Below are 27,311 nucleotides of genomic sequence, written 5' to 3'. Positions count from 1 at the left end.
TAACCTTCTTTGCACAAATATGTGAAATATCTCATCAAATTTCAAGTGTATGACTATACACATAGGAAGAAGGAAGCGATTTACATTTATATAACCCACTCCATAAAATGCAGGCAGTAGCACAGTATATTACATCTAAAATATTTCAACATTAATTAATGAAGCTCAACCACAAAAAATGGGTAGATGACAAAAAGAAGAATTTGTATGAATTTCTACAACTTTTCTTTGATCACTTGGCAAAACCACATGTTTTCTACAGTAACCCAGGAGCAACAGTGTCAACAAACGTTGGCATAATGGTTAAGGTGTTTACCTTACAGACACAAGGAACAAGGTTTGATTCTAATATGGGGGTAATTGGCTAAATGTAAAATAGCCCACAAGGGCAGTTAGCCTAGTACTAATCTATGAACCTATTAAATGTCTCACATTAAGACGCTCAGTAAACAAATGGCAGTTATAGGTATCAGACCATTTATAACAGACACGTTAAGCTTTTTTCTGGCTCTGTACTCTTATAGCAACAACTTCAGGGGAGGATCTCCTTGAACAAGACAGGGCAAACAATTATGTGGCCTTATGCTAGCCTCCAGGCAGAGTGACCATTGCTCTAGATGATTGTCACTGTTGAAATCACATCCCAACCCCATGTGCAAAAATTAGAAAAAGGTTGTGGATGGATGGATGCAGCAGAGGAGTGAGAGATCAAACTAGTGTGGATCCTGCGTTTGTATTAAAATGTTCAGATGTGTATATACACACAAGGGCAACTCAATCTGATGAACCTTTGATTATACCTAAATATCCTGCATCATCACAGGCATAAAAAATAAATAAATAAAACAGCTTGTCTGGAGGATATGCGACCATTTCTTTTTCATTTTGGAACATAAAAACTGGATGTTCCCTCAAATTCCACACAGATATGGGAAATGTTCTGATTTCACTGCCAGGATTCCTGCATTTAAATTTTTGATAAATGCCCTCACTTGGCTCTACAGGGGAGTATGGTCCAGGAAGTCTGCAAGAAACTTGGGGTCAAATATATTGATAACTACGTCTATTACATGTGCCTGTTCCGTAATTGATCCCCATCTCACAGGTACCATTATTTTCATAGTGTTGACCCTACCTAGGAATGGCATTTATAGATGCTGCATGGAGTCAGCAGACAGTATTGATTACTGCATGGAAAATGGTTTAAACTTTGAACAGTAAGCTTGGAGAATGACTGTTATCCAACAAAGAGCTAATGAACAGGTAAAGCCTGGTACAAAAACAAGTCCACCGTTTTACGTCAGCAAGCATGAACTGAAACACAAAAAACACTTACGACATGCATCTGTTTAGCAAATGTAAAATCAACAAAAAATACCATACAATCAATGAATAACTATGCATTTTAGTTGGTCACCTTAATTTATAAGAATCTTATTAATTGATTTTTATTAATCTTTTATTCATTATTTACAGAAGCATAGCTGGTACAGCTAGTGCCATATGCATGCCACACCTCTCCACCCACTCACCCCAGCCATTCAGGTCCCATTTCTGTGCCCTGCCCCATCCCCCTTTAACATATTTTATTTAAAATAAAAATTCTGTCAAACTGAGCAAACTCTTTACTACATAGTTAGAAAACAGTTGCTATAGTTTATAGCCTGCCTGCACTGAGTGCTACTGCCCTCATATTACAGTTCTTTCCTCATTTTAAAACTCTTCTGTTTAAACATTTAAAATGTACCAAACTACTTGCTACAAATGTAGCAAAGAGTTAATACGGAATATATCCTGCCTGCACAGAGAGCTAAAGTGCACAGGTTTTAGTTAAATTTTTTTTTTTACTTTTTTTTTAACTGTAGCAAACTGCATGCTATAATGTAGCAAACATTTGCTACAGTATATACTCTGCCAGGATGGAGTTCTACTGTGTTCGGGTTTTTGTTAAAACAATTACTTTGAACTGTAGAAAACTGCTTGTCACAATATAGCAAGCAGTTGATATAGTTTAGAGCACACACGCAGAACTATAGCTCTCAGGATTGACAGCAATGCAGTGCCAGCTTTTAAAAGCTGGTATTGCATTAAAGAGTGATCAGGATTAGCTGATTTTGCCACCAAACGCATTGTGCCAAAGGCAGCTGGCCCTCTTGCCCTGCCTAGCTACACTACTGATTGTCTTAAGTATTTATTTGAAATCACTGTTTTCCATATGCATGAGCTGTTTAAAGAAAGTGATGTTTGTGACTAAATCATGGGATCTGATGAAGAAGTTCTGAGTGATACTTAAAAAAGCTATGTTTAGCAAATGTGGGTTAATATTAAAGAAATAAAAAGTAATGCAATATTGGGTGTATGTCAGTGTGTGTGTGTGTGTGTGTGTGTGTGTGTGTGTGTGTGTGTGTGTGTGTGTGTGTGTGTGTGTGTGTGTGTGTGTGTGTGTGTGTGTGTGTGTGTGCGTGTGTGTGTGTGTGTGCATGTGTGCATGTGTGTGTGTGTGTGTGCATGTGTGTGTGTGTGTGTGTGTGTGTGTGTGTGTGTGTGTGTGTGTGTGTGTGTGTGTGTGTGTGTGTGTGGGTGTGTGTGTGTGTATGTGTGTGTGTGTGTGTGTGTGTGTGTGTGTGTGTGTGTGTAGAGAGATTATTAAACATTTACAAAATGTATATTCTGGATTGGAAATATGTCCTCCAGCAACAATTACATATCCTAGAGCAACTTTGAGACAGTAGCTGGAGGAAGTAATATGTAGCCATGCCCAAGGCATAGCAGGATAAAACCCTGATGACCGCCTAGGAATTCTGGGTTTGATTAGGTACTCAGGAAGGGGGGATGGGTATTACTGCCAGGAGGGGAGGGATGGGTGGTGACATGGGCATTTCCCACAGTGATCCCTGGTGGACAATGGGGACATTGTGTGGCTAGAGAAGCATGGTCCAAAGAGTGCAAAGGATGAGGACATGGCTGAACTGCTGCAGAAGAAACTACCCCTTGGACATAATCACAGATACAGAAAAGGGCAGAGTAATCGAGTAGATCACAATACAAAATACTCCAGCAATTGGCAGACAGCTAAGACCCTTCATGATACCCTTACGATCTCCAATGACCACAGCCAATATTGCAGTAAATATAGGGGTGATGAGAAAATCTGGTAGAACCTGCAATGGCTGTGGGTAACTGGTGTAGGAGTGCAGTAGGATGAAGTGGGGGGCAAAAATATACAACACGTTTGTATACACATTAAAACAATCGCAAAACAATTTGAAAGATGATCCATTTTCCAAGTGTAATAACGCCCTCCAAAGTGGGTGTCACAGGAAAATAATACCCATTCCATGGGTGTGAATTCTCTCTTCTTGTGGTGTTGAGCCTCACAACACACATCAGTGGTCAATTATTTACCTGTAATCCCCACCCTTTCAGGCATTATTGCTTGTTTAAACATTGTGAGTTAGAGGCTGCTGGATATTGCTGAGATGGCAAGAAAAAGAAAATAGCAACAGTGTGGCTAAAAATGACAAAATACAATGTTGCCAGCTTCAGAACTCCTTTCAGGGAGAAGATTATATGAAGAGTTACAAAGTAGAAATCCTGCACAATTATTGTTAGAGACTGTTCATGTTCTGATATTATTTGAATATGGAATTGTAAATGTCAGAGCAATGCAAAAAGAACACTTTTATCTTGCATGGTGGTAGGTTTATTTTCATACTTATTTTCTAACAAGACTCTAATAAAGTGAACACTGACAGAGAATATGTTTTTGAAAGAGAAATTTAAGTTAAAAATTATAAATCTTGAGAGAGAACTTTTTTTTTTTTTTTTTTTTGTTTGCAGTTACGGGGTTTGAGCTGGTTATTTTCCTATGGATGAGCTGGTTATTTTCCTACGGACCTGCTTGTTGTCCTTGCTGTTCAAGCTACGTGAACCACTTACTGTTTCATACCTTTGACCGGAGTGTGGTTCGGTTGAGAGAGAACTTGACAACATTGTGTGAATCATATTGCTTCTTTAACTTTCACATCAATAACTGTTTTGGGTGAAGTTTTATTGGCCTCACTTCAGTTGCACAGTTAATCTTAATTGGTCTGTACTCTATAATACGAACAAACCAAAAATGCTTACTATGGGAAGTACATCTATGCAAACAGAGAAACAGTCTGTTTGCTTATACAAAGTAGTTCAGTACTGATTTTTCTTTTTATGCTACATTCAGCTTCTTGCTTTATAATAGGTACTTTGCTATCTTTCTTCATATAATCTTGAGCTGGGGGCTGCAATACAAATGACATCTAAAGATGTACTTTAGTATATATTTATTGGTATAAATACTGGAAAAGATCAAAGACTGGCCAGCAAGGGAGATCAGTGAACAAACTGTGGTGGATAAAAACTGCATGTTTTGTCTCACTTAATATCAATGATCATGCATTTTAAAAAGACAGATATATGACTAGAATACAGAACAAGGCAAATATCATTTTCTGCTTTGGAGTTCAAATGGCTAGAGTGCTGAGGAAGTTCAAAATAAACATCAACAAAAGTACTAAAGACCAACACAAATTAAAAACAAACTGAAAATTAAGAGCTATTACCGAACTTACTTTTTGATGTTTTCCCCTAATGGCTTTTCTTCTTACGTTTGTTTTCATATCACTAGATGTAGGTGTGACTTTTTAAAGAAATAACATGAGTGCAAAATATTAGTACAAAGGAGTCTGGCAGCTGAGACAGGGGAGTAAAGCTATGAGCTGTTAATTCGCTACTTTCTGTAGTTCAGAGTTTGATTCCTGCAGTTTTATTTTCCTGATGTATGATCTTGGGCAATGCTTCCTGGCACATTCGGAATTTGGGTTAGGCACCTTAATGGTGTCATCAACTGCTTGCCTACTAACTACCTGTATTTTTGGATTTTACTTTAAATATTTGCCAAGAATAAAGATTAAGTGGGGAGTGTAATGAAAAAGAAGTAATATGTCTGTCCGACTTCTTCACCGGAATGTAAAACAGTGCGTACTCAACTGTAGCTGCAGATTGTGTGTTACAAAAACATGCACACAGCAATAGATCCCTATGCTAACTATAACAACACAAACAGACAGAGTCCCTGCTTTCTGAAAAAAAAACAGGAAGAAAAGCTAAAGATACTATAAATACTACTCAGCATAATGTCATGCTGTTTTGTCATAGCAATATACATTGTGTGCCCACATCACAGAGTTTTTTGGGGGAAATCTCTTGTGGGATTTCATTTTTGCTGGCCTTGTATTTGTCTGACTGCGACACAGTTATGATTTAAAAGAAAATAACTCAAACTTGCCTGTGATTATTTTGATAAAAGTCTGCATGTCTGATTTAGTAAATTAAATGCCAAGCATTTCTTGTCGTGTATAACAGATCCATAGGTTACTGCAAGATACAACAGAGTCCAATGAAGTCCAATGAAGTTTTAAGGAATAAACTTGTATTAGGCAAAAAAAGGCCATCAGAAAAATGCTTTCATAATCTGTTAGCCAACTTTCCTTACAGGAGGGGGAAAAGAAGATTGCTATGTGTGAAACTATTCAAATACTTAATTTTATTAGACTGAGAAAAAAGGTTTAAGAAATCTAGAACTCTGTAATTTATTTAAAATATTATGTTGTTACTGATAAAGAGCCTATAAAATAATTCATTCTTTTTCCACAATCATTCTATTTTTTCAGAACTAAAGCAATAAAAACAACTTTGCATTTCTTTAGTAATTTCACTGGTCATTTGAATGAAAAGAAAAGTAACCGCGCGTTGGTGTGGCATTGTAAACTAATATGTACTATAGTAATGCATTCATAGCGCTTTGGAGTGGCATTGTAAACTAATATGTACTATAGTAATGCATTCATAGCGCATTGGAGTGGCATTGTAAATATGTACTATAGTAATGCATTCATAGCACTTTGGAGTGGCATAGTAAACATATATGTACTATAGTAATGCATTCATAGCGCTTTGGAGTGGCATAGTAAACTAATATGTACTTAGTAATGCATTCATAGCACTTTGGAGTTGCATAGTAAACGAATATATACTATAGTAATGCATTCATAGCACTTTGGAGTGGCATAGTAAACTAATATGTACTATAGTAATGCATTCATAGCGCTTTGGAGTGGCATAGTAAACTAATATGTACTATAGTAATGCATTCATAGCGCTTCGGTGTGGCATAGTAAACTAATATGTACTATAGTAATGCATTCAGAGTGCTTTGGAGTGGCATAGTAAACTAATATGCACTATAGTAATGCATTCATAGCGCTTTGGAGTGGCATAGTAAACTAATATGAACTATAGTAATGCATTCATAGCGCTTTAGAGTGGCATAGTAAACTAATATGTACTATAGTAATGCATTTACAGCGCTTTGGAGTGGCATAGTAAATTAATATGTACTATAGTAATGCATTCATAGCGCTTCGGTGTGGCATAGTAAACTAATATGTACTATAGTAATGTATTCATAGCGCTTTGGAGTGGCATAGTAAACTAATATGCACTATAGTAATGCATTCATAGCGCTTTGGAGTGGCATAGTAAACTAATATGTACTATAGTAATGCATTCATAGCGCTTTGGAGTGGCATAGTAAACTAATATGTACTATAGTAATGCATTCATAGCACTTCAGTGTGGCATAGTAAACTAATATGTACTATAGTAATGCATTCATAGCGCTTTGGAGTGGCATAGTAAACTAATATGTACTATAGTAATGCATTCATAGCGCTTGGTGTGGCATTGTAAACTAATATGTACTATAGTAATGCATTCATAGCGCTTTGGAGTGGCATAGTAAACTAATATGTACTATAGTAATGCATTCATAGCGCTTTGGTGTGGCATTGTAAACTAATATGTACTATAGTAATGCATTCATAGCGCTTTGGAGTAGCATAGTAAACTAATATGTGCTATAATAATGCATTCATAGCGCTTTGGAGTGGCATAGTAAACTAATATGTACTATAGTAATGTATTCATAGCGCTTTGGAGTGGCATAGTAAACTAATATGTACTATAGTAATGCATTCACAGCACTTCGGTGAGGCATTGTAAACTAATATGTACTATAGTAATGCATTCATAGCGCTTTGGAGTGGCATAGTAAACTAATATGTACTATAGTAATGCATTCATAGCGCTTCGGTGTGGCATAGTAAACTAATATGTACTATAGTAATGCATTCATAGCGCTTTGGAGTGGCATAGTAAACTAATATGTACTATAGTAATGCATTCATAGCGTTTTGGAGTGGCATAGTAAACTAATATGTACTATAGTAATGCATTCATAGCGCTTCGGTGTGGCATTGTAAACTAATATGTACTATAGTAATGCATTCATAGCACTTTGGAGTGGCATAGTAAACTAATATGTACTATAGTAATGCATTCATAGCGCTTTGGAGTGGCATTGTAAACTAATATGTACTATAGTAATGCATTCATAGTGCTTTGGAGTGGCATAGTAAACTAATATGTACTATAGTAATGCATTCATAGCGCTTCGGTGTGGCTTAGTAAACTAATATGTACTATAGTAATGCATTCATATTTTTCTGCTTGCTTTTTCCAGCATTGCCTGCTGAACACTGAGACCCCATCATTGCATTTTTGTTTGTGTACATGTATGTACATATTCCTGTGAGTTTCTGTCTGTTTGTATGGATACATTACTGTAGGGCTCCTGGACATACCTTAGCTCTGTACATATTAAAACGTTGTCTGAACCAACATTTAGCTAGAAAGAGAAGACCAGACATGCTTTCCTGTCAAATGTACAGATTTTGATGGGATACCTCTAATTTGTTCATTTGTTCTTATTTCTTTTTTGCCCCATCCTTCTTAAAACTGGAAATAATTTTGAAAAATTCTAAGTTAACAATACCAGCATTTGAAAAAGGTCCCTAATTCGGAGCCTTTTCCCCAATTATTTTTCTTTTCCCATAATTCTGCAGTGTTGAGGTGTATGCATGGTGAGTTAGTATGTAAACTTCCTACTTGCATTCAGAATAAAATGAAAACACATTAGAGGCAATCCTCAGTTATTCATCATAAGTTGTATAAGATGAGGAAAGAAAAACCTGCTGGATCACATTCCAGATACTTCTTTTCAATGACAAGAGGAGGAAGAGACGGAACATGTGAACAATAGGTGTGATGAGAGGAGGAAGAGACTGAACGTGTGAACAATATGTGGGTTGAGAGGAGGAAGAGACTGAACGTGTGAACAATAGGTGCGATGAGAGGAGGAAGAGACTGAATGTGTGAACAATAGATGCGATGAGAGGAGGAAGAGACTGAATGTGTGAACAATAGGTGCGATGAGAGGAGGAAGAGACTGAACGTGTGAACAATAGGCGCGATGAGAGGAGGAAGAGACTGAACGTGTGAACAATAGGTGCGATGAGAGGAAGAAGAGACTGAACATGTGAACAATAGGTGCGATGAGAGGAGGAAGAAACTGAACATGTGAACAATAGGTGCGATGAGAGGAGGAAGAGACTGAACATGTGAACAATAGGTGCGATGAGAGGAGGAAGAGACTGAACGTGTGAACAATAGGTGCGATGAGAGGAGGAAGAGACTGAACGTGTGAACAATAGATGCGATGAGAGGAGGAAGAGACTGAATGTGTGAACAATAGGTGCGATGAGAGGAGGAAGAGACTGAACGTGTGAACAATAGGTGCGATGAAAGGAGGAAGAGACTGAACGTGTGAACAATAGGTGCGATGAGAGGAGGAAGAGACTGAACATGTGAACAATAGGTGCGATGAGAGGAGGAAGAGACTGAACATGTGAACAATAGGTGCGATGAGAGGAGGAAGAGACTGAACGTGTGAACAATATGTGCGATGAGAGGAGGAAGAGACTGAACGTGTGAACAATAGGTGCGATGAGAGGAGGAAGAGACTGAACGTGTGAACAATAGATGCGATGAGAGGAGGAAGAGACTGAATGTGTGAACAATAGGTGTGATGAGAGGAGGAAGAGACTGAACGTGTGAACAATAGGTGCGATGAAAGGAGGAAGAGACTGAACGTGTGAACAATAGGTGTGATGAGAGGAGGAAGAGACTGAACATGTGAACAATAGATGCGATGAGAGGAGGAAGAGACTGAACATGTGAACAATAGGTGCAATGAGAGGAGGAAGAGACTGAACATGTGAACAATAGGTGCGATGAGAGGAAGAAGAGACTGAACATGTGAACAATAGGTGCGATGAGAGGAGGAAGAGACTGAATGTGTGAACAATAGGTGCGATGAGAGGAGGAAGAGACTGAACATGTGAACAATAGGTGCGATGAGAGGAGGAAGAGACTGAACATGTGAACAATAGGTGCAATGAGAGGAGGAAGAGACTGAACGTGTGAACAATAGGTGCGATGAGAGGAGGAAGAGACTGAACATGTGAACAATAGGTGCGATGAGAGGAGGAAGAGACTGAACATGTGAACAATAGGTGCGATGAGAGGAGGAAGAGACTGAACATGTGAACAATAGGTGCGATGAGAGGAGGAAGAGACTGAACATGTGAACAATAGGTGCAATGAGAGGAGGAAGAGACTGAACGTGTGAACAATAGGTGCGATGAGAGGAGGAAGAGACTGAACATGTGAACAATAGGTGCGATGAGAGGAGGAAGAGACTGAACATGTGAACAATAGGTGCGATGAGAGGAGGAAGAGACTGAATGTGTGAACAATAGGTGCGATGAGAGGAGGAAGAGACTGAACATGTGAACAATAGGTGCGATAAGAGGAGGAAGAGACTGAACGTGTGAACAATAGGTGCGATGAGAGGAGGAAGAGACTGAACATGTGAACAATAGGTGCGATGAGAGGAGGAAGAGACTGAATGTGTGAACAATAGGTGCGATGAGAGGAGGAAGAGACTGAACATGTGAACAATAGGTGCGATGAGAGGAGGAAGAGCCTGAACATGTGAACAATAGGTGCGATGAGAGGAGGAAGAGACTGAACATGTGAACAATAGGTGCGATGAGAGGAGGAAGAGACTGAACATGTGAACAATAGGTGCGATGAAACACCATCATATAATATTAGGACTCGAGTTCAGATCACGGTCCAATGAGGTACCATCATCCAATATCCCTACTACAAAAAGTACACCCCATTTCTGGAAATAAGCATAACTGTATTTGCATATCTGGAATGAAGCTACCAATTTCAGTGACACAAACAAGTTCTAGTCTCAAGAATTTGGCTTTAAAGAATGGATTAATATAGGATATTGTGGTGAATGAAACAAAATCTTTTACCTTAACTCAAGTTATACACCAGAAACATCTATGGCTGTCTAACATTTTTGACGTGTTGCACCTCACCACATAGTTTCCTTCACTTCTATCTGTGGATTCATCTCATGGGGTACAAACCCTGTCAAGGGCCCAATATCTGACTTCTGAGCTTTGAAAACAGTGGGTACCAGTCTATTCTGCAACACAGTAACTGACTCGTATAGCCGTCTGTTACATCCATCAACAGAAGGCTATTTCACATGATTTGGAATTTAGACAACAAGGGATGAGAGCGTGGATTTCCAAAAGAAATCTTTGGGTCAGTACTTCCATGCTGCTCTTGTCCTGAAATTAGGAAAAGACCCACTAGTCTGAAGTACCTGATATGTACATAATTAAGTAAACCACATCAATACTTATAGAATAAAAGGCTCTCTGCACACAGTGCTTCCAGACTGTGGTAGCGGGCCACAGTGGTCATTATACATAAGGCCTATAGGTGACCTTGGGAAGTGCAGATCATTCAGTTTTACCAGTATCTTTGTACAAGGTGATCATTTTGGAAGTTGTTTAGAGGAACACAGAAGAAGTAAATGAAAGAATAAGAAGCTCAACTGTACAGCTTATGAAATGGGATGAAGTAATGGCCAGAGAAATTGAAGCAAAATTAAGAAAAGCTCCTAACTGAGCTAATCGGAGGAAGGGTACTGAGCAAACTTGGATCTGTAATATACAACATTAAGTATCCTGTTTTTTGCTTATTTTTACGAGTTATTTATAGCACTTTTATTGTCTGCTGCATACTTTTCTAGCTAGTTTCACTGTGTGCGAGGTATTAACTGGATATTGTCTACACTTACTAAGCATCTGTTTGGGTTTTTTGTTCTGATTTTCTGCCAAGGAGTGTATTATACAACTTGTTTGAAGTTAAAAGCTTTCTCTAGAGTCTCCTTGCTCCTTTATCTGTCTAAAATTTTCATTTAAAGGCTCACTGCTGCTTTTCTGCTATAATAGACATTTCTGCAGTTTTTTTTCTACCTAAGTAGTGCGGGTATTTGTAGCATTGTCCATATTCAGGCCTCTGTTTTGGGCCTAGTTATTGTGGAGGCTGTGTGTTTGAGCACATGTTCAAGGCCATCTTAGTTTAGCCAAAGCCATACTGCATTTCAGTGAGGGGATTGTTTACGGTCATTGGCTGATTTGGGTAACATGGACTACAGCTTGGAGTAAGCACCTCATTGGTTCGTTCGAGCTTTTTTTAAAGTTGTTTCAGGTTTCAACTTTCTGTTACCTAAGAAGTTAACTTGTGAGTGTTTCTGTCATTTCACACTGAGCTAATCGGAGGAAGGGCACTGAGCAAAATGTAACATTAAGTATCCTGTTTTTTTGCTTATTTTTACGAGTTATTTATAGCACTTTTATTGTCTGCTGCATACTTTTCTAGCTAGTTTCACTGTGTATGAGGTATTAACTGGATATTGTCTACATTTATTAAGCATTTGTTTGGGTACTGTAAATCTGATCTGGGACACTCCTCCCAGTCTAGTGTCATTACCTAATTTTACCTAACCCAGGGAGAACATTTGAGAAGGCCAGCCCACTTAATTTCTGCTCCTCCTTTTTCTTTCCACTTTACAAACAAAAAAAAAAAAAAAAACAATTTCTAAGCTTGTTCCTGCCTTTCCAGTAAGTCGTCTAGTCCAGATTTGCTGTATCCAGGACTGTTTGTAAGCTTCTGAGCCCCCAAGCCTATCTGTGTTGGAAGGAAGTCTTCTAGCTTAATTTTGTTTCTTAGAACTAGCCAGGTTTTTAGTTTTAGCACTCAAATCTGTTTCTTTGAGCTCAGCACTTGTTCAGAACTCATTGTAAGCACTAAATAAGCTACAAATTACTACAGCACTCAACTTTCCTCACTTGTCTAGAAGAAATCAGTTTTTAGTACTTTTAGTACTTAATAAATAAGCACCTATCCAGGCATGCCTAAGGGTCAGCTCCCAGTGTTTTCTCCAGTCTACCTGATGAATCTGGGCATCTTGGGGCAATGCAGCAATTGCCTTATGTACACAGACAACCCTCTCCTCCTACCACCCAACACTACAACCTGTGAGACTTATATAGCCAAACTGGAAGCAAAGCTCTCTTCACCCTAGACTGGACTAGATAGTCAAGGGGAGAAGGTAAACACTTGCACCTCACCACACTCATCACATAGTCCCTCAAAACCTACACCACCAAAACACACATATAGAAACACAAAACATACACCTACATTCATGGAGGCTCTCAATAAAAATCTACCCAAGCATCAGGGACCTCCACAGCAGAAATGCAAGCAACCTCCACCCCCCCCAACACAACCCAAATGACACATAGCCCACAAACTCAGTGTGCCACTCAACCACAGCCCATAAGGCATAACAATGTACCCAACACTATAGTCATAGGTGACTCTATAGACAGGCACACTGATGTTCCACTCACCAGGCTAAACAAGGAGAAAGTTACTGTCAGCTGCCTGACGGGTGCCAGGATCTGCCACATAATGCACACACTCAGGTCACTCCACAATAGGTACAAATATGACTCTGTCATTGTCCATGTTGGTGTGAATGACCTGAGATGTACCTCCCTGGATGACATGAAAAGAGACATGGAGGAGCTGTCCGATCTTCTAGCCCAGGCAGGTATGACCCTAGCCCTGAGTAGCATCCTGCCATCACTCAGAATGATACCACAGTACAAGGACAAAATGATTGACTTCAACAATTGGCTAAGCTTCTGGTGTCAATCTAAGTGGATCCAGTATCTGTCTGCCTGGGATAACATGATCGACAAACCACGATGCTTTACCAGAGATGGCCTGCACCTGTTGCTCTTGGGATTCTGGATACTGGCTAAGGCTCTTGCCAACCCTCTATTGCCTTTTTTTAGGCAAGGTTAAAATGACAAATTCACCACTGTAACAGGTACAAGCAAACAAACTCTGAGGATAATGCTACTCAATGCCAGAAATCTAAACCTCAAAATGCACTCACTCGAAGCACTCCTTAAAATGGAGAACATCGACATCTGTGCAGTGACAGAAACCTGGTTCAAGGCTCCAGAGCGCACTCCTGCATTACCAGGCTATAATTCATACCACACCTTTCGGACACCTAACTTGGACTGAAACACTAAAGGCGGAGGCATGTTGATATTCATTAAGGGTATCCACACCTCCAGGCTAGTTGCTCAGCATAATGTATCCGACACTATCCAAGTGCATCTAACTCTGGGCAAGACCGCAATCCAAATTGTAGCTTGCTACAAATCCCCCACTATGCCCCAGGATTCCCACTCCTCATTTCTTGATACACTGGAAAATATTAGGGTACAGCCTAACACCCTAATAATGGGCAATTTCAACTACCCCACCATTAACTGGGAAAACTACTCATGTACCAACTCCTGTGCTCAACGTTTTCTGGAATTCATAAATTCCAATGCCTTGGATCAACTTATCCACACCACCACCAGGGGCAGCAATATCCTAGACCTGGTCATTACCAACATGGGCAACCGGTGTTCCACACCAGAGGTCAATTCCTTGTTGGTCAGATCCGATCACAAGCTAATCACCCTAAACATCCACATCCCACCCACACCCCCCATTAGGGAAACCACCATAAAAAATTTCTCCAACGCCAACTTCACATTTCTTAAGACAGAAGTGGCAAACTTCACGACACCCATGCTGACAGACAGTAGAGGTACTACTGCTGAATGCTACACAAATGCAATTTATAAGCACTTACACGAGTGCATGGATCATGCAATCCCTAACAGAACCAAGATGTTATCCTCCAAAAAAAGGAAGCCAATCTGGTGGTCCCCTGCTATAAACAAACTCTACAACAGAAGAAAGAAACTGTTGCAAAAAAGAGTAAAATCCCATGATTGGAGGAACTTCCTGGTCAGCTTCAGTATGAAGCTGAGATCCTTCATAAAATCCTCCAAAGCTAGTTATGAAAAAAAAAATCGTCACTGATTCTAAAGACAACCACAAAGCATTCTATAGCTATGTCAAGAATCTCAATGGCAGCACTCAGATCTGCTCTGAGTTACAGCACAATGACACTAAATATACAGAATCAACTGATATTGCCAACATCCTGGCAGATAGGTTCAGTGCTAACTTTACCCCCTTCTCATCCCCTAAGGGGCCCATCTCTATACTGGAAGAATGCAAAGTTCCTGCAACCATGGCTGCACAGGTAAAAAACACACTCTCCAAAGCCAAGAACACAGCATCCATGAGACCTGACATCTGAGGCTGCGTTTTACACAAACTGCAGAACGAACTGGCACCCCACCTAAGTACCATGTTCAATCATAGCCTCACCTCAGGCTTTGTGCCCACTGAATGGTGCACAGAAACAGTTATCCCACTCCACAAAAAGGGGGAGCCACCACAGACCCCGGGAACTACCGCCCTATTAGCCTGACGAGCCTGGTCTGCAAGGTTATATAATGTATCATCATGGAACTTATAAACAATGACATTGGTAATCTTCAAACTCTGGACCCTACCCAGTTCAGGTTTGTAAAAGGCAGATCATGTCTCCTAAACCTGACAGACTTCTTTGAAGTGGTCACCAAAGCTGTAGATGAGGGTAAGGTGGTTCACACAACCTATCTAGATCTCGCCAAGGCTTTCAACACCATCCCCCACTCTGAAATTATAGCTAAACTCACTAAACTAGGTATAAATCCCTATGTCACAAGATGGGATGCCAAGTGACTCACTGACAGAGCCCACACTGTGAAAGTAGCAGACTTCAAATCCAACTTCAGACCAGTGACAAGTGGAGTACCACAGGGTTCAGTCCTGGGTCTTCTCCTGTTTGGTATCTACTTCTCTGAAGTACAGGCTAACACAGAAGGTCTTTGACTAACAAAGTTCGCAGATGACTGCAAACCAGGAGCCATAATCAAAACTCCTAACGATGTGGACATCCTACAAAAGGGCGTCACTGGGACAGATGCCTGGTGTTAAAGCCATGGCCTCAAGCTCAATGCCAAAAAGTGCATTGTCATCCCTTTTGGTAAAAACTCTGTACCCCTGAACTACTACATAGGCGGTAGTCTGCTTAACACCGAAAGTGTGATAAGAGACCTTGGGACACAGGTGGACAGTAGTCTCTCCTTTGATAATCACATCGCCACAGTAGTCAGAAAATCCTTCTACATGGCACACCTCATCACAAAAGGTTTCTCATCCAGGATAAAAGAGGTAATTGTTCCCCTCTACTCATCACTCATTAGACCCATTATAGAGTACAATGCCTCTTTTGGTATGTACCTCACTAGACATCTACAACAACTGGAAAGGCCGCAGAAATACTTCACAATGAGGATTACCAGCCTCAAACAGATGCCTTACACAGACCATCTCAAAAAACTCCAGCTTTACTTCGTCGCATATCGCCTACTCAGAGGCGATCTCTGCCTAACATACAAAGCTATGTCAAACCCAGAGCTGATGGACATGCTCCACTTAAAGAAATCCCAATCCCTCCGAGCTACACGCTCTAGGGACCTAAACCTTGTCACTACAATAAACAGAATATGCTGGAGGGATAGATTCCTGTCCCAGAGACTTCCCACACTCTGGAACAAACTACCTATCTATATCAAACAAAGCTCCTCATTAGCACTCTTCAAGAAAAATCTTGATGATTGGATGGGAGATAGGAAATTCACCCCGGGGATCATTTCTCTGGCTCTGCTCGACAGGGGCACAGAAAAATAATTTTCTTGGGTGGCAAAAGCCAGGGTACCATTTGGCTAGGCTTATATAGGCCCCAGGGCCAATAGCCTAGTACCTACCTATGAACCTATGAGCCTATAACTGAAAAACTCCAGACCCAGATAGGGTACCTATCTTCTGGCTAAAAGCATTAACATCTTTACATAAAGATTTAGCCATGAGTAAGAATATTTATATGCATGATACAAATGTGAAAAGATAGGGAAACCTCCAGTCAAAAAGTAAAAATAAATCCACATGGACCAGAGTATGTTAGACCACACCCAAGGGAAATAAATGTAAAGTGAATTTCACAAGTCTTCTAATCAATTCATAGTTAAAGGATGGACACCTTCTAATTCCACACAATGTAATGGTCTGACATACTCTGGTCCATGTGGAAATATTTATATGTGCACCCTGAACAGATGCCAACCTACTTAACAACAGGAAAGACAATACTCATCCTTAAGAGCAAACCTGCAAGCTATCCTAAAAACTATACACTGATAACTTGCCTTCCAATGACATATAAACTATACACTGGAATTGATGCCAATAGAGTTTATAGTCATTTAGAAGAAAACTCAATGATGGCACTAGAACAAAACAGTAACAAATAAAAGTTATATGGAACAAAGGATCATTAAAGTCATAATGGACAACTGTAAAAAGGGGAAGAATCTAAGTATGGATAAACTACAAAAAAAGCATTTGACAATATTCCACATTCATGGAAAAAAAGAGTGCTTACAAATGTATAAGGTACACCCTACACTGATTGATTACATTACAGTGACCATGAAACAATTACAAACTACTTTGTAGTTAAGCCATGACAAAGGGCAAATTATTATTCTGGGAATGAAAATTCAAAAGGGGGATATTTGAGGGTGACTCTGTCACCGCTGCTCTTTTGCCTTGCCCTTAACCCATTAAGCTGTCTACTTACCACATTAGGTCATGGATTTTTATCCTCTTTTTGTGGATGATTTAAAACTATGTTCCGTAGATGAGGAAATGAAAGCACAACTACAACTGGTCAAAACTTTCCCGGATTATATAAGAATGTGATTTGGTCTTGATAAACGTGCAAAAGCAACCTTTAAGGCAAGACAGTTGTAGCACCAAGAAAATATCTCAGTTTTTGGGACAGAAATGTGATATAAAAGAGCTTGAGCATGAGGGACTGTAACAATATTTGGGCTATGATGAAGGATCAACAATAACACACAAACAAATGCAAATAAAACGTAATAAGGAATATTTTAGAAGACTAAAATTAATATTGAAAACAGCTGTGACATCTAGGAACAAAATCCAAGCTATAAACCTATTTGCTGTTCTTTTCCTAACCTACAGTTTTTGAGTGATTAACTGGCCCCAAAAGGTACTGGATTAGTTGGACAGTAAAACAAGAAAAATGTTTCATGCTTATCAAATGATTTATAAAAATCAATGCATACCAAGGTTATATATTCCCCGTTCTGAAGGAGGTATGGGCCCCCTCAAAATGTATTACACATATCGATCTGCAATCGCAGGACTGCATGCAAACCTGCTGACCTCACAAGATCCAAATGTAATGAAAGTTTTAAAACATAAGGAGAATAAGTCTAACATGACTTCACGGCTTAGTTTAGCAGCAGCATATCGGCGTCAAGTGGGAATGGAAATCAAACCAAACGTAAATAAAAATCAGGCAGCAACTGAATGTGCCAAAAAACAAAAGAAAGTACATAAGGTGAAGGATAAGATAAGAAGGCAGGAAATGTTGAAAAGGCATAAATATAGTTGCAAGTATAGAAAACGCCTGGAACAACCTCATGTTCATCAGGATCGAATGCAGGAATGGTTAAGGAGAGGCATATTCAAAGGAAAAGATAAAGGTTAATATTGACGGCCCAAGATAGTGGACAACATACATGTTGGTTTAGAAAGTCCATTGAACATGTGGGGGAAACAGACAAATGTAGGTTTTGTAAAACAGAATTGGAAACAGTCACACATATTGTTGCTGGATGTGATACACGAATGACAGACGGACTGTATACTGTGCAAACATTATAACAATGAAGAAGCTAAGAAGCTTTGAAAACATGAGACACAAAGCATTATACAAAACAATGAAGTTTATATAACACGGGATGACCCATTACCAACAGTTCAGAAAACAGATGCGAGAAAACCAGCTACAGCAGTCCATGAAAAGAAGACAAAAGTAGCATTGATCATTGAAATCTTTACACCCAGTGACTACAGTGTCTTATGTAGAGAGAGAGACACAAAGTCATAAAATACTTGGATTTACAGGCAGAAATGAGGGCAATGTGGGAGAAGGATACGTAGACAGTTGCAATAATAGTAGGGTCAATGGGTCTTATAAAAAAGAATTGCAATCATTTTAGATATGTTACCGATACATGTAAGTCTGTATGAATTACAGAAGAAGTTAATTCTGGGGACATTGCTGGTTCTGCAAAGAGCACTTCTGGCTAACATCAAAGAGTCAAACAATACTAATTTCATGAACTTTAATCATACTTTGACTTAGGAATGGGGTCTATTCAAATCATGGTACTAGAAACCCAAAAGGCATGGAGAAATTTAATTAGTTGTGACCCTGGGAAGTGCAGATCATTGAGTTTCACCAGTATCTTGTACACGGTGATCATTTTGGAAGTTGTTCAGTGGAACATAGACAGTTTTTTATTCTTAGAAACACATCAAATGATTTATTGAGGCCCAGCTGTGCTTAATCCTATGTTGCTGACTGTAATGAGTGGTTTACAGCTACCCTTAATGGAGATTAAAGCATGTGTGCGAACTGCTCTGATCTATCTTCAATAAAGAAATGGTAGACAGATTCTGGAAATTAGGGTCAATGCCTATGTAGTCCACTGACCTTACAAAAATCTTTCCAGCAGGAATCATCATCCTCAACATTGCCTCTTCATCACATTCACCACATCTTCAACTGCAATGTTATCACATCGCCATCATCATCTTCACCACCACATCTTCGTCCTCATTGTCATTACATTTTTATCAGCACACAAATCATCTAAATCAATCTAGTTCTCTTTATTTTTCATCTTAGTAAAAGCATTAATGGTGTGAACTGTACTCGTGTTCCAATGCTATAAGACTTAAGTAAACAAAGACATGCATCTGGGACATTTCTCCATAGGCTTCTGCTGTAAATGGGCTCTGCCCCATTTGGACTTTCCCAGTAAACATGTGTTAAATAAATAAATACATACATATTCACCATCAGTATCATAGTCTTCATCTTCATCTTTGTCAACATCTATGCCATTATTGCACTTTCATTGCCATCATCTTCTTCATCGCATCTTCACTTTAACTGATGCAAAGAATGTTCCAGAAGTTTTCATTCTAGTTCTTATCCATTCAGTTTATAACTCAAACAGCATTGACAGCTGAGCTTCCACTGAGATGATTCGCACACCTTAGTTTTCTTTCTGAAAGTGCTTACTCCGTTGGTAACTATTAGTATTAAAACAATACTGCTTGCCATGTGCCACTCACTTTATAAGTACTCCTATTATGTGCTGTTTTAATTTTACTTAAATATAATTGCCTTTGTTTGTCAATTTGTCTGACTAGTTGAGGGACTAATTGTGTTGCATTTATCTGTTAAGATGTGCTGCAGACTACAGAAAAAAATCTACTCAATACAAACTGTCATTAGCATTAATAATTACATCATCAGAAGGGCAGGTTACATGACATGGAATCAGGAAGTAAAAGGCAAACACAAGTTTACTATACTTTACAAATAATAGTGCCACTGAAGTAACTAAACTAAAAGATTTTGTTTTAGAATCAAAAAGCCAACTTTACCTAATCAGAGCATAATTATGATGTATATATATATTTATTTAACAAAAAGTTTTGCACACGATCTTTAAGCTACTGATCTGTGAGGCAGAAGCAATAAAGCACCAATACTGCTAGCTGTCTGTTGGACTTGCACCACAATATTAAACTTATATCAAGATTGCCATGTCTCTATTAGACACATTCAAAAAGACATCATTGTTATATTCTGTAAAAGTTGATTCCTCTCCCAGGAGATTCACCTTCTGTTATTTATTAAGGCAAAGCTGTTATCTTTAAATATGAACAACAAGTAATATACACTGTCCATTACAGGAAACCCTTCTACATCAAGGAGTCACCCCTGCTTTGCCCAGATAAGATTTAGGCTGCCACCCATGAGGTATTTCTCCTAACAGTCCAAGGATCCTTATCATGAAGTAATTTTGGTGAACCCTTGCTAGGTATTTTGAGTTATGTTTACTTTCCAAATTTATCTGAATATTATTTCATCTCTAAGTTTTACTGAAGTTCTACTTTTTAAATAGTAGGATCATAGGATCATAGGAAGCTACTTGGCTATTGGCCCTGAGGCTCTTACAAGCCTAGCCAAGAGTTTAGCCCATGTTTAGACAAGTCAGCACCAAAAGCCCCTATCCAGCAGGGACACAGGTAGAATCCCAGGGGTGTATTTTCTGTTTCCCATCCAGTTATCCAGATTGCGCTTGAAAAGGGATAATGAGGTACTCTGCTTGACATGGAGAGGGAGTCTATTCCACAGATGGGGGAGTCTCTGTGACACAAATCTGTCCTGCCAACAAGTCCTATTGATGTCATAGACCAGGTTGAAGTTGTGCATGTGGGTTACTCGAGTGAAGCTTGACTTGTGGATATGCAGCAGTCCCATCAAGGCAGGGTCTGAGATTGCTTTGAATGCCAGACAGAGGACAAATCCGAGGAGTCTTTATGAAACTAAGTAGCAGGGCAGGGCTTTTAGCCTATCTATATAGGGTAGATGTTTGAGGCCCAGTAGTCTTCTGGTGAGGAACCTCTGTGGTCTCTCCAGCTGCTGCATGTGTTTTGCGAGGTACATGCCAAAGGGGGCATTGTACTCAATAATGGGCCTTATAAGGGAGGAATACAGGGATGTTATGACTTTCTTGTCCCTGGATGAGATACCCTTACATATGAAGTGGGCCATATACAAAGCTTTCTGTAGAATGGAAGCAACATGGTGGTCAAAAGTCAGGTAGCTATCAACCTGGGTGCCCAAATCCCAACAACAGATTGCATGCTTAGGATGTTGTTATTAATGTAACAATATGTGGGGATGTCACTCTCCCCAAAGGGGATTATGATGCAATGAGTACTCTGTTTATTTTAAAATGCTTCATGGCATTGTGCCATTTACCAACAGCACACAATTGTCTAAATTAATCTAGTTCTCTGTATTTTTCATCTTAGTAGAAGTAATAATTGTGTGAAATGTACCCGTATTCCAATGCTATAAAACTTAAGTAAACAAATTATGAGATAGATAGACAGATACATACTTTTTGGTTTCAGCATAATACTATAGGAAAAAATAAGAACAGATTGAGGAAAATATATAACTTACACATTAAAGGAAATAGTATGCAAATATTTATTATTTATGATCTCATCACTTCAATACATATTTAAGTCAAGCATCCGAAGCAGAATCATTTGTTTTCAAAAGACACAAAAATACAACAGATTAGATCTGAATGGTGACTTACTACATGGGTGTCCCAGAACAACTACATCATCGAGAGCAATGTATCCATGCTGACCTGATGTGACCACCTCAAATATAACCTGGAGAAAAATAAAATGTGATTTTAATAAATGAGTCTGCAATCAAAATCTTGACAAAGTTAATTAAAGTTATTTATTGTGACCTCTGTTTTTACATAAGCAATTTACAACAGACAAGGAAACATTCTAGTTCAGGATGTATATCAAGTGCACACTGATGTCTACTGTTATATATAAACTTTTGAACAGACAAACCCTTCTGTACACCTGTCTGTGTTAAGCACTGAATGTATGCGGTTTACAGCATACTTAGTAAGACAAAGGGAGCTTATTTCATTCCATTACCTGCTGTGAAAAGTGGCGCATGTGTGATGCTGTAGCATCAGGCATAATCGTTTCCAGTCTTTGTTAAAGTCTGCCCCTTTCTCTGATTCTCTGCTTACTGAACTAGCTAACAGTCGGAGTTCTGTCATACTCTCTGCAGTATGAGAAAATTAACTAGCTTTGTTCTACTAAATAAAAAAAAACATTAAAACATGATGAGGACACAAATGTTATGTTATCTTCGAAGTATGTGACAGAGTGATAGTTGTGTAAATTTATGCAGTTTATACAGTATAATGGGCAAGAAAAACACTGACAAAAGTGAATATGAATGCATTTGTATCATTCCATGTGTAAAGGTTTTGTGAACTAATTGATAGCATCATATGCACAAACTTCTATCAAGAAATTGCTGGGTAACAGCTAAGTAAAACATTGAAACCTATCAAAGTTAAAAGGCTGTGCTCTTTTGTGGCATCTTTCATATATGTACCTTAAATCTTTGCAGACAATATTCACCAGCACCACATGCATTGTGCATGGGTACTGTATGGAGATATGCAGTTAAAAGGCCATTAGCTTCTGATTCACAGGCAAATGCAAAGTATGGCTAATGAAACAATGTATTACATTGTATTACGTTGTAATAAGCCTGCAGATTCTGCACAGGACCAATGTAAATAAACCACACAGCATGCACAGTATAACTAATACAAGAAACAGATACAGGAACACAACAGTAGCTTGAGTTCCATGTGTTCAAAAGCCACTGCCTCACATCCAAGGACTCAGGTACCTTGTAGCTTGACTAGGCTGATGTCCATAGATAAGTACCAGGTTAGCTGCCCTTATAGGTTCATAGGTAAGTACCAGGCTAGCTGCCCTTACAGGTTCATAGGTAAGTACTAGGTTAGCTGCCATTGCAAGCCATTTTAAGCCTGGCCAGTCTCCCATTTTGTGCTCAAATTAATCATTCCTATTTGATTAGATATTGGCCTAACACATCCTTGTTGTTTGTCTTTCAGCTTTTTCCTGGTAAGGGGTCACCACAGCGGAACTCCAGTCCGCTAATGATTGGGAGTAGATTTTTACGAAACGCTGAGGTGCCAGCTCGATGCCCAACTTTCAACTAAGCCACACCCATTTACGCATGCATGTCTTTCGAACACTACCCAACATAATGTGTCAGGAACATGTTCTTTTAAGCAGTAATGGACAGAAGTGAAAACACCATACATGATTCACAGCTGTGCTGGCGTGGAGGTTTTGACCCTGACAGCTGCCTAGGTTACCCAAGTTCAAATAGTAGGCTGGACACTAGACAGCCAAAAAAAGGAAAATGGCAATGACCAGCTGATGCCAGGTTGGTCATCTCATTGGGATGGAGCTACAAGATGGCAACCTCAACACTGACATAAAGGAGAAGGCCTGGTACTGCCACTCTTGTGTTGGTGACTAAGGACACACACACTCAACAACTAATGCAATACAAACTGACTCGGGATGTAGTCCTGCAGAAGCAAGCACTCATACTGAGCCAGTGTTTTGAACATCGTATGTCTTCTGGACAAAATAAACTAAGGCCAGTTGCGTTTAGCAAAAACAGGACTGGGACAAGACCATTACAATTCAATGAGACAGCTATCCTGTCCTATCTGACCACCTTAAGATGCAGAAATACATCCCCAGTTGGATAGTTTCCCCAACCAGGTTAATCAAGCCTACAAGCCTGTCCTACTGTCATATGGACATGGAGGACATTGACAAAGCTGATGCTGAGAGTAATACAGGTGTCAGAAAAAATATAAAATGAAAAACACATCCCCCAACCACAAGACTTGTCACTGCAGTTCTAAAAAACTATATCATTATAATTATCATCAACAAATCTTTTTTTTTTTTTTTTTTCATTTTTCTACATGGAGTCAGGTGTTGTGCCAACTGTCATCATCTTTCTATTCAGTGCCACTCTTCTGTCTTTTTTGACAGTCATGTCTGACTACCACAGTGTACTCTTCTACAATCTAGCCACCTCTTTCCTGGAGGCCCTCATTTCCTCTTGTCTTCTTCCTGTTTGTCTCAAATCTTCAACACCAGATTTCCTTCTGCATTCCTGCACATGTGCCAAAACCATTATAATCTGTTCTCTTTAACCTTCTCTTCAACTGAAGTTTTGTGTGCTTCTGCCCCTGCTCTCATATCCTCATTTCTTCCTCTGTCCCACACTGTGCATCCTACCACCCATCTATGGCACTTCATTTCCATCACCTCTAGCCTCCTCAGCTGCTCTGCCTTTACTGCCCAGGTTTTTGTATGCTACAGGAGAACTGGTCACACCACTGTTTTGTACACCTTACTCTTCAGCTTCTTTGCCAATTTTCTGTCATATTACCCCTGACACTCTGTCTACTAACTGCAGCCCCTCTGATTCTAGCTTTGACCTCATTCAGACTTCCCTTCTTCCCACCCACCCTTCCCAGATACTTCAAGCTGTTAACATTCTCCACTGTTTTCCCCTCCTATCTCAGTTTTCAGTTTCTCTGATTTGCTGCCATGAAAAAAAGAAGTTATGTACTCACCATAACGTTCCATGTTGGTAGTCCATCCCACCCTTCATTTTTACATATGGGTTAGGAGCCAATCCTCGGCTCTGACTCGGCCAATTAACGAGCTGGAAGACTTCTGGTTGGCCCGTGGCTAAGCAGGTATCCCATGGTGCACCAGTACAATCCCCAGATCTTGTTTGCTGCTCACTAGAATAACAACCATAAAAAACAACCAATATTAAAGGGTCTCCAACCAAGGGCAACCAAATTATTACTTCCAGATCTTCCAGGATGGGGGCAGGAGGGCGGGATGATAAAAATGAAGGGTGAGATGGACTATCAACATGGAACGTTATGGTGAGTACATAACTTCTTAATGTTAGGTAGTCCGATCTCACCTTCATTTTTACATATGAAACAGCATCCCTAGCGCTTTATTCTTGGGTGGCTCATTGGAAAATATTCTTGAGCACCATGGAGCCAAAGGATGCTCTACCCCTGGATGTCAAATCCAATTTGTAATGTGTAATAAAAGTGTGAGGGGTAGCCCACGTAGCTGCTGCACAAATATTATCAAGTGGTACCCTGGCTAGAAAGGCTGCAGAGGTAGACAGCGATCTGGTACAATGAGTCTTGATCCTGTAGGGTAAGGGTTTGCCCTCTGAGCTATAGATAAAGACTATACAACTGGAAATCTAATTGGATAGTGTCACTTTAGAAACTGGTAAGCCCAATCTAGAGTCAGAAAAGGAAATGAACAATTGATCTGATTTCCTGAAAGCCTTGGTCTGCTGTAGATAAAAACGTAGTTGTCTATGAACATCTAGCTGATAAAAATGGTACTCAGCTGCATTACAGTGGTTAGGGAAGAAACTGGGAGCTCTACTGATTGGTTTAAGGTAGCATTAGAACAAACTTTGGGGACAAAGGAGGGATTAGTACGTAATGACACCCTGTCTTTGTGAAGAATCAAATATGGTGGCTTAATAGACAAAGCCTGAAGCTCCAATACCCGTCTATCTGATGTGATAGCTACCAAAAACAAGGTCTTCCAAGACAAAAATTTTGGAGAAGATGAGTGGGAAGATTCAAATGGGGGAGAAGTCAATTTGGACAACACAAAATATAAATCCCAAGAAGCCACTGGTTCTTGCAGAGATGGTCACAATAAGGTTGTGCAAAGCTTATGAGACATTAAATTGGTATCTTGAAAACCTAAATGAAAATGAGAAATCGACACCAATTGGACTCTAACAGTGGCAGCGGCAGATCCTTGCTGAAAATGCTCAGAGAGAAATTCCAAAATCACAGGGACAGAAGCAGTGTATGGATCTACATTCATTTTCTGTGCCCAAATAGAAAGTCTTTTTCATTTACTGCCATAAAGCCTCCTAGTTGAAGGTTTATGGGAGGACATAAGAATATGAAATACTGAGGATGATACATCATGAAGTCTGACTAGGGATTGACCTGGAGCAGCCACGCTGTCAATTTGAGGATGTGGATTGAGGGGTGTAGTGAACCCGACATGTGAGTCAATAGATCTGGAGCTGGGTCCAGAATCGAAGGATCGTCCAGGAGGAGAGGCTCGAGGAAGGGGAATCAGACCTGACAAGGCCAGTAAGGAGCAGTGAGGATCAACTTGCTTCCCAGCTGACTGGCTTTATGAATCACTTTGGAAATGAGAAGGATTGGAGGAAAAGCATACAGAAGTCCCATGGGCCAATCGTGAGCCAGAGGGTCTCTGGGAGACTTCCCCGGAGGGGGAATGACGGAAAAATAGCTGCTGCATTTGATAATGACTGGGCTGGCAAAAAGGTCACAGCAAGGCTGTCCCCATTTCCAGAAAATCTGATCCACTGTTTCCCATTTCAGAGACCACTCTTGAGGCATTAGGATTGCCTGGCTAAGCTTGTCGGCTATCACGTTGGTCGTCCCTGGAATGTGCATTGCAACCAGAAAGCGTAGGGAAGAATTTGCCCATTTCCAAACTCGCATGGCCTCTCGACAGAGTGGATAAGATCTGGTACCACCCTGTTTGTTGATATACCAAACCACTGACATGTTGTCTGATTGTATCGCAATTGTCCCTAGAGGGAGAAGGTCTTGAAGTGCTTCAAACACCAGAAGCACCACCCTCATCTCCAGAACATTGATATGCAGATGAGCCTCGTGTTCTTGCCATGTGCCTTGAACAGTCCTGCCGAGATAATGCCCCCCCACCCGATCTGGGAGGCATCCGTGGTCACAGTGGCAACAGGTTGGGACGGAACAAAGGGGGCACCTGTGATCAGATGATTGGGATCTATCCACCAACGAAGGTCCTTCTTGCATGATTCCATCAGCAGGATAGGATGACTCAGTGGGAGAAATTAGAAGGACCACTGGGAAAACAGAAGCCACTGGAGAATTCTCATGTGTAACCTGGCTAATGGTACCAATAGAATTGTGGAAGCCATAGTCCCGAGGAGCTGAAGAACCCACTTCGCTTTGACTTTTTGCAACGGGAGAAAACGTTGAACTTGGGAGATTAAGTTCTGTGACCTTTCAGTGGGGAGACAAACTGTCATTTTCACTGTGACTACCTCTGTGCCTATAAAAATCACAGACTGAGAGGGCAATAATGCAGATTTTTTCCAATTTATGGAGATCCCTAACTGAGCACAAAGCTGAATCTTGTCGTCCCTGTTTTGAATGAGTAGATGCCTAGTGGAGGCGGTCAGG

The 27,311-nt window shown here is 39.9% G+C and overlaps 1 protein-coding gene across 8 annotated transcripts in view; it reads right to left on the bottom strand.

Annotated features, from left to right (window-relative positions):
- The window catches only part of PTPRM (protein tyrosine phosphatase receptor type M), a 4,358,319-nt gene that overhangs the window by 3,052,783 nt on the left and 1,278,225 nt on the right, over window positions 1–27,311 (bottom strand). For all 8 annotated transcript variants that reach the window (XM_044066519.1, XM_044066517.1, XM_044066518.1 and 5 more), the window contains exon 4: window positions 21,699–21,777. In XM_044066519.1, coding sequence (XP_043922454.1) covers window positions 21,699–21,777 — 79 coding nt within the window. The remainder of the gene's footprint in view (window positions 1–21,698; window positions 21,778–27,311) is intronic.

This window comes from Protopterus annectens, chromosome 3.part1 (assembly GCF_019279795.1).
Source record: "Protopterus annectens isolate FY-2018-M chromosome 3.part1, PAN1.0, whole genome shotgun sequence".
Classification (NCBI taxonomy): domain Eukaryota; kingdom Metazoa; phylum Chordata; order Ceratodontiformes; family Protopteridae; genus Protopterus; species Protopterus annectens.
The sequence above is the reverse complement of the archived record's forward strand: the minus strand, read 5'-3'. Positions and strand labels throughout refer to the sequence as shown.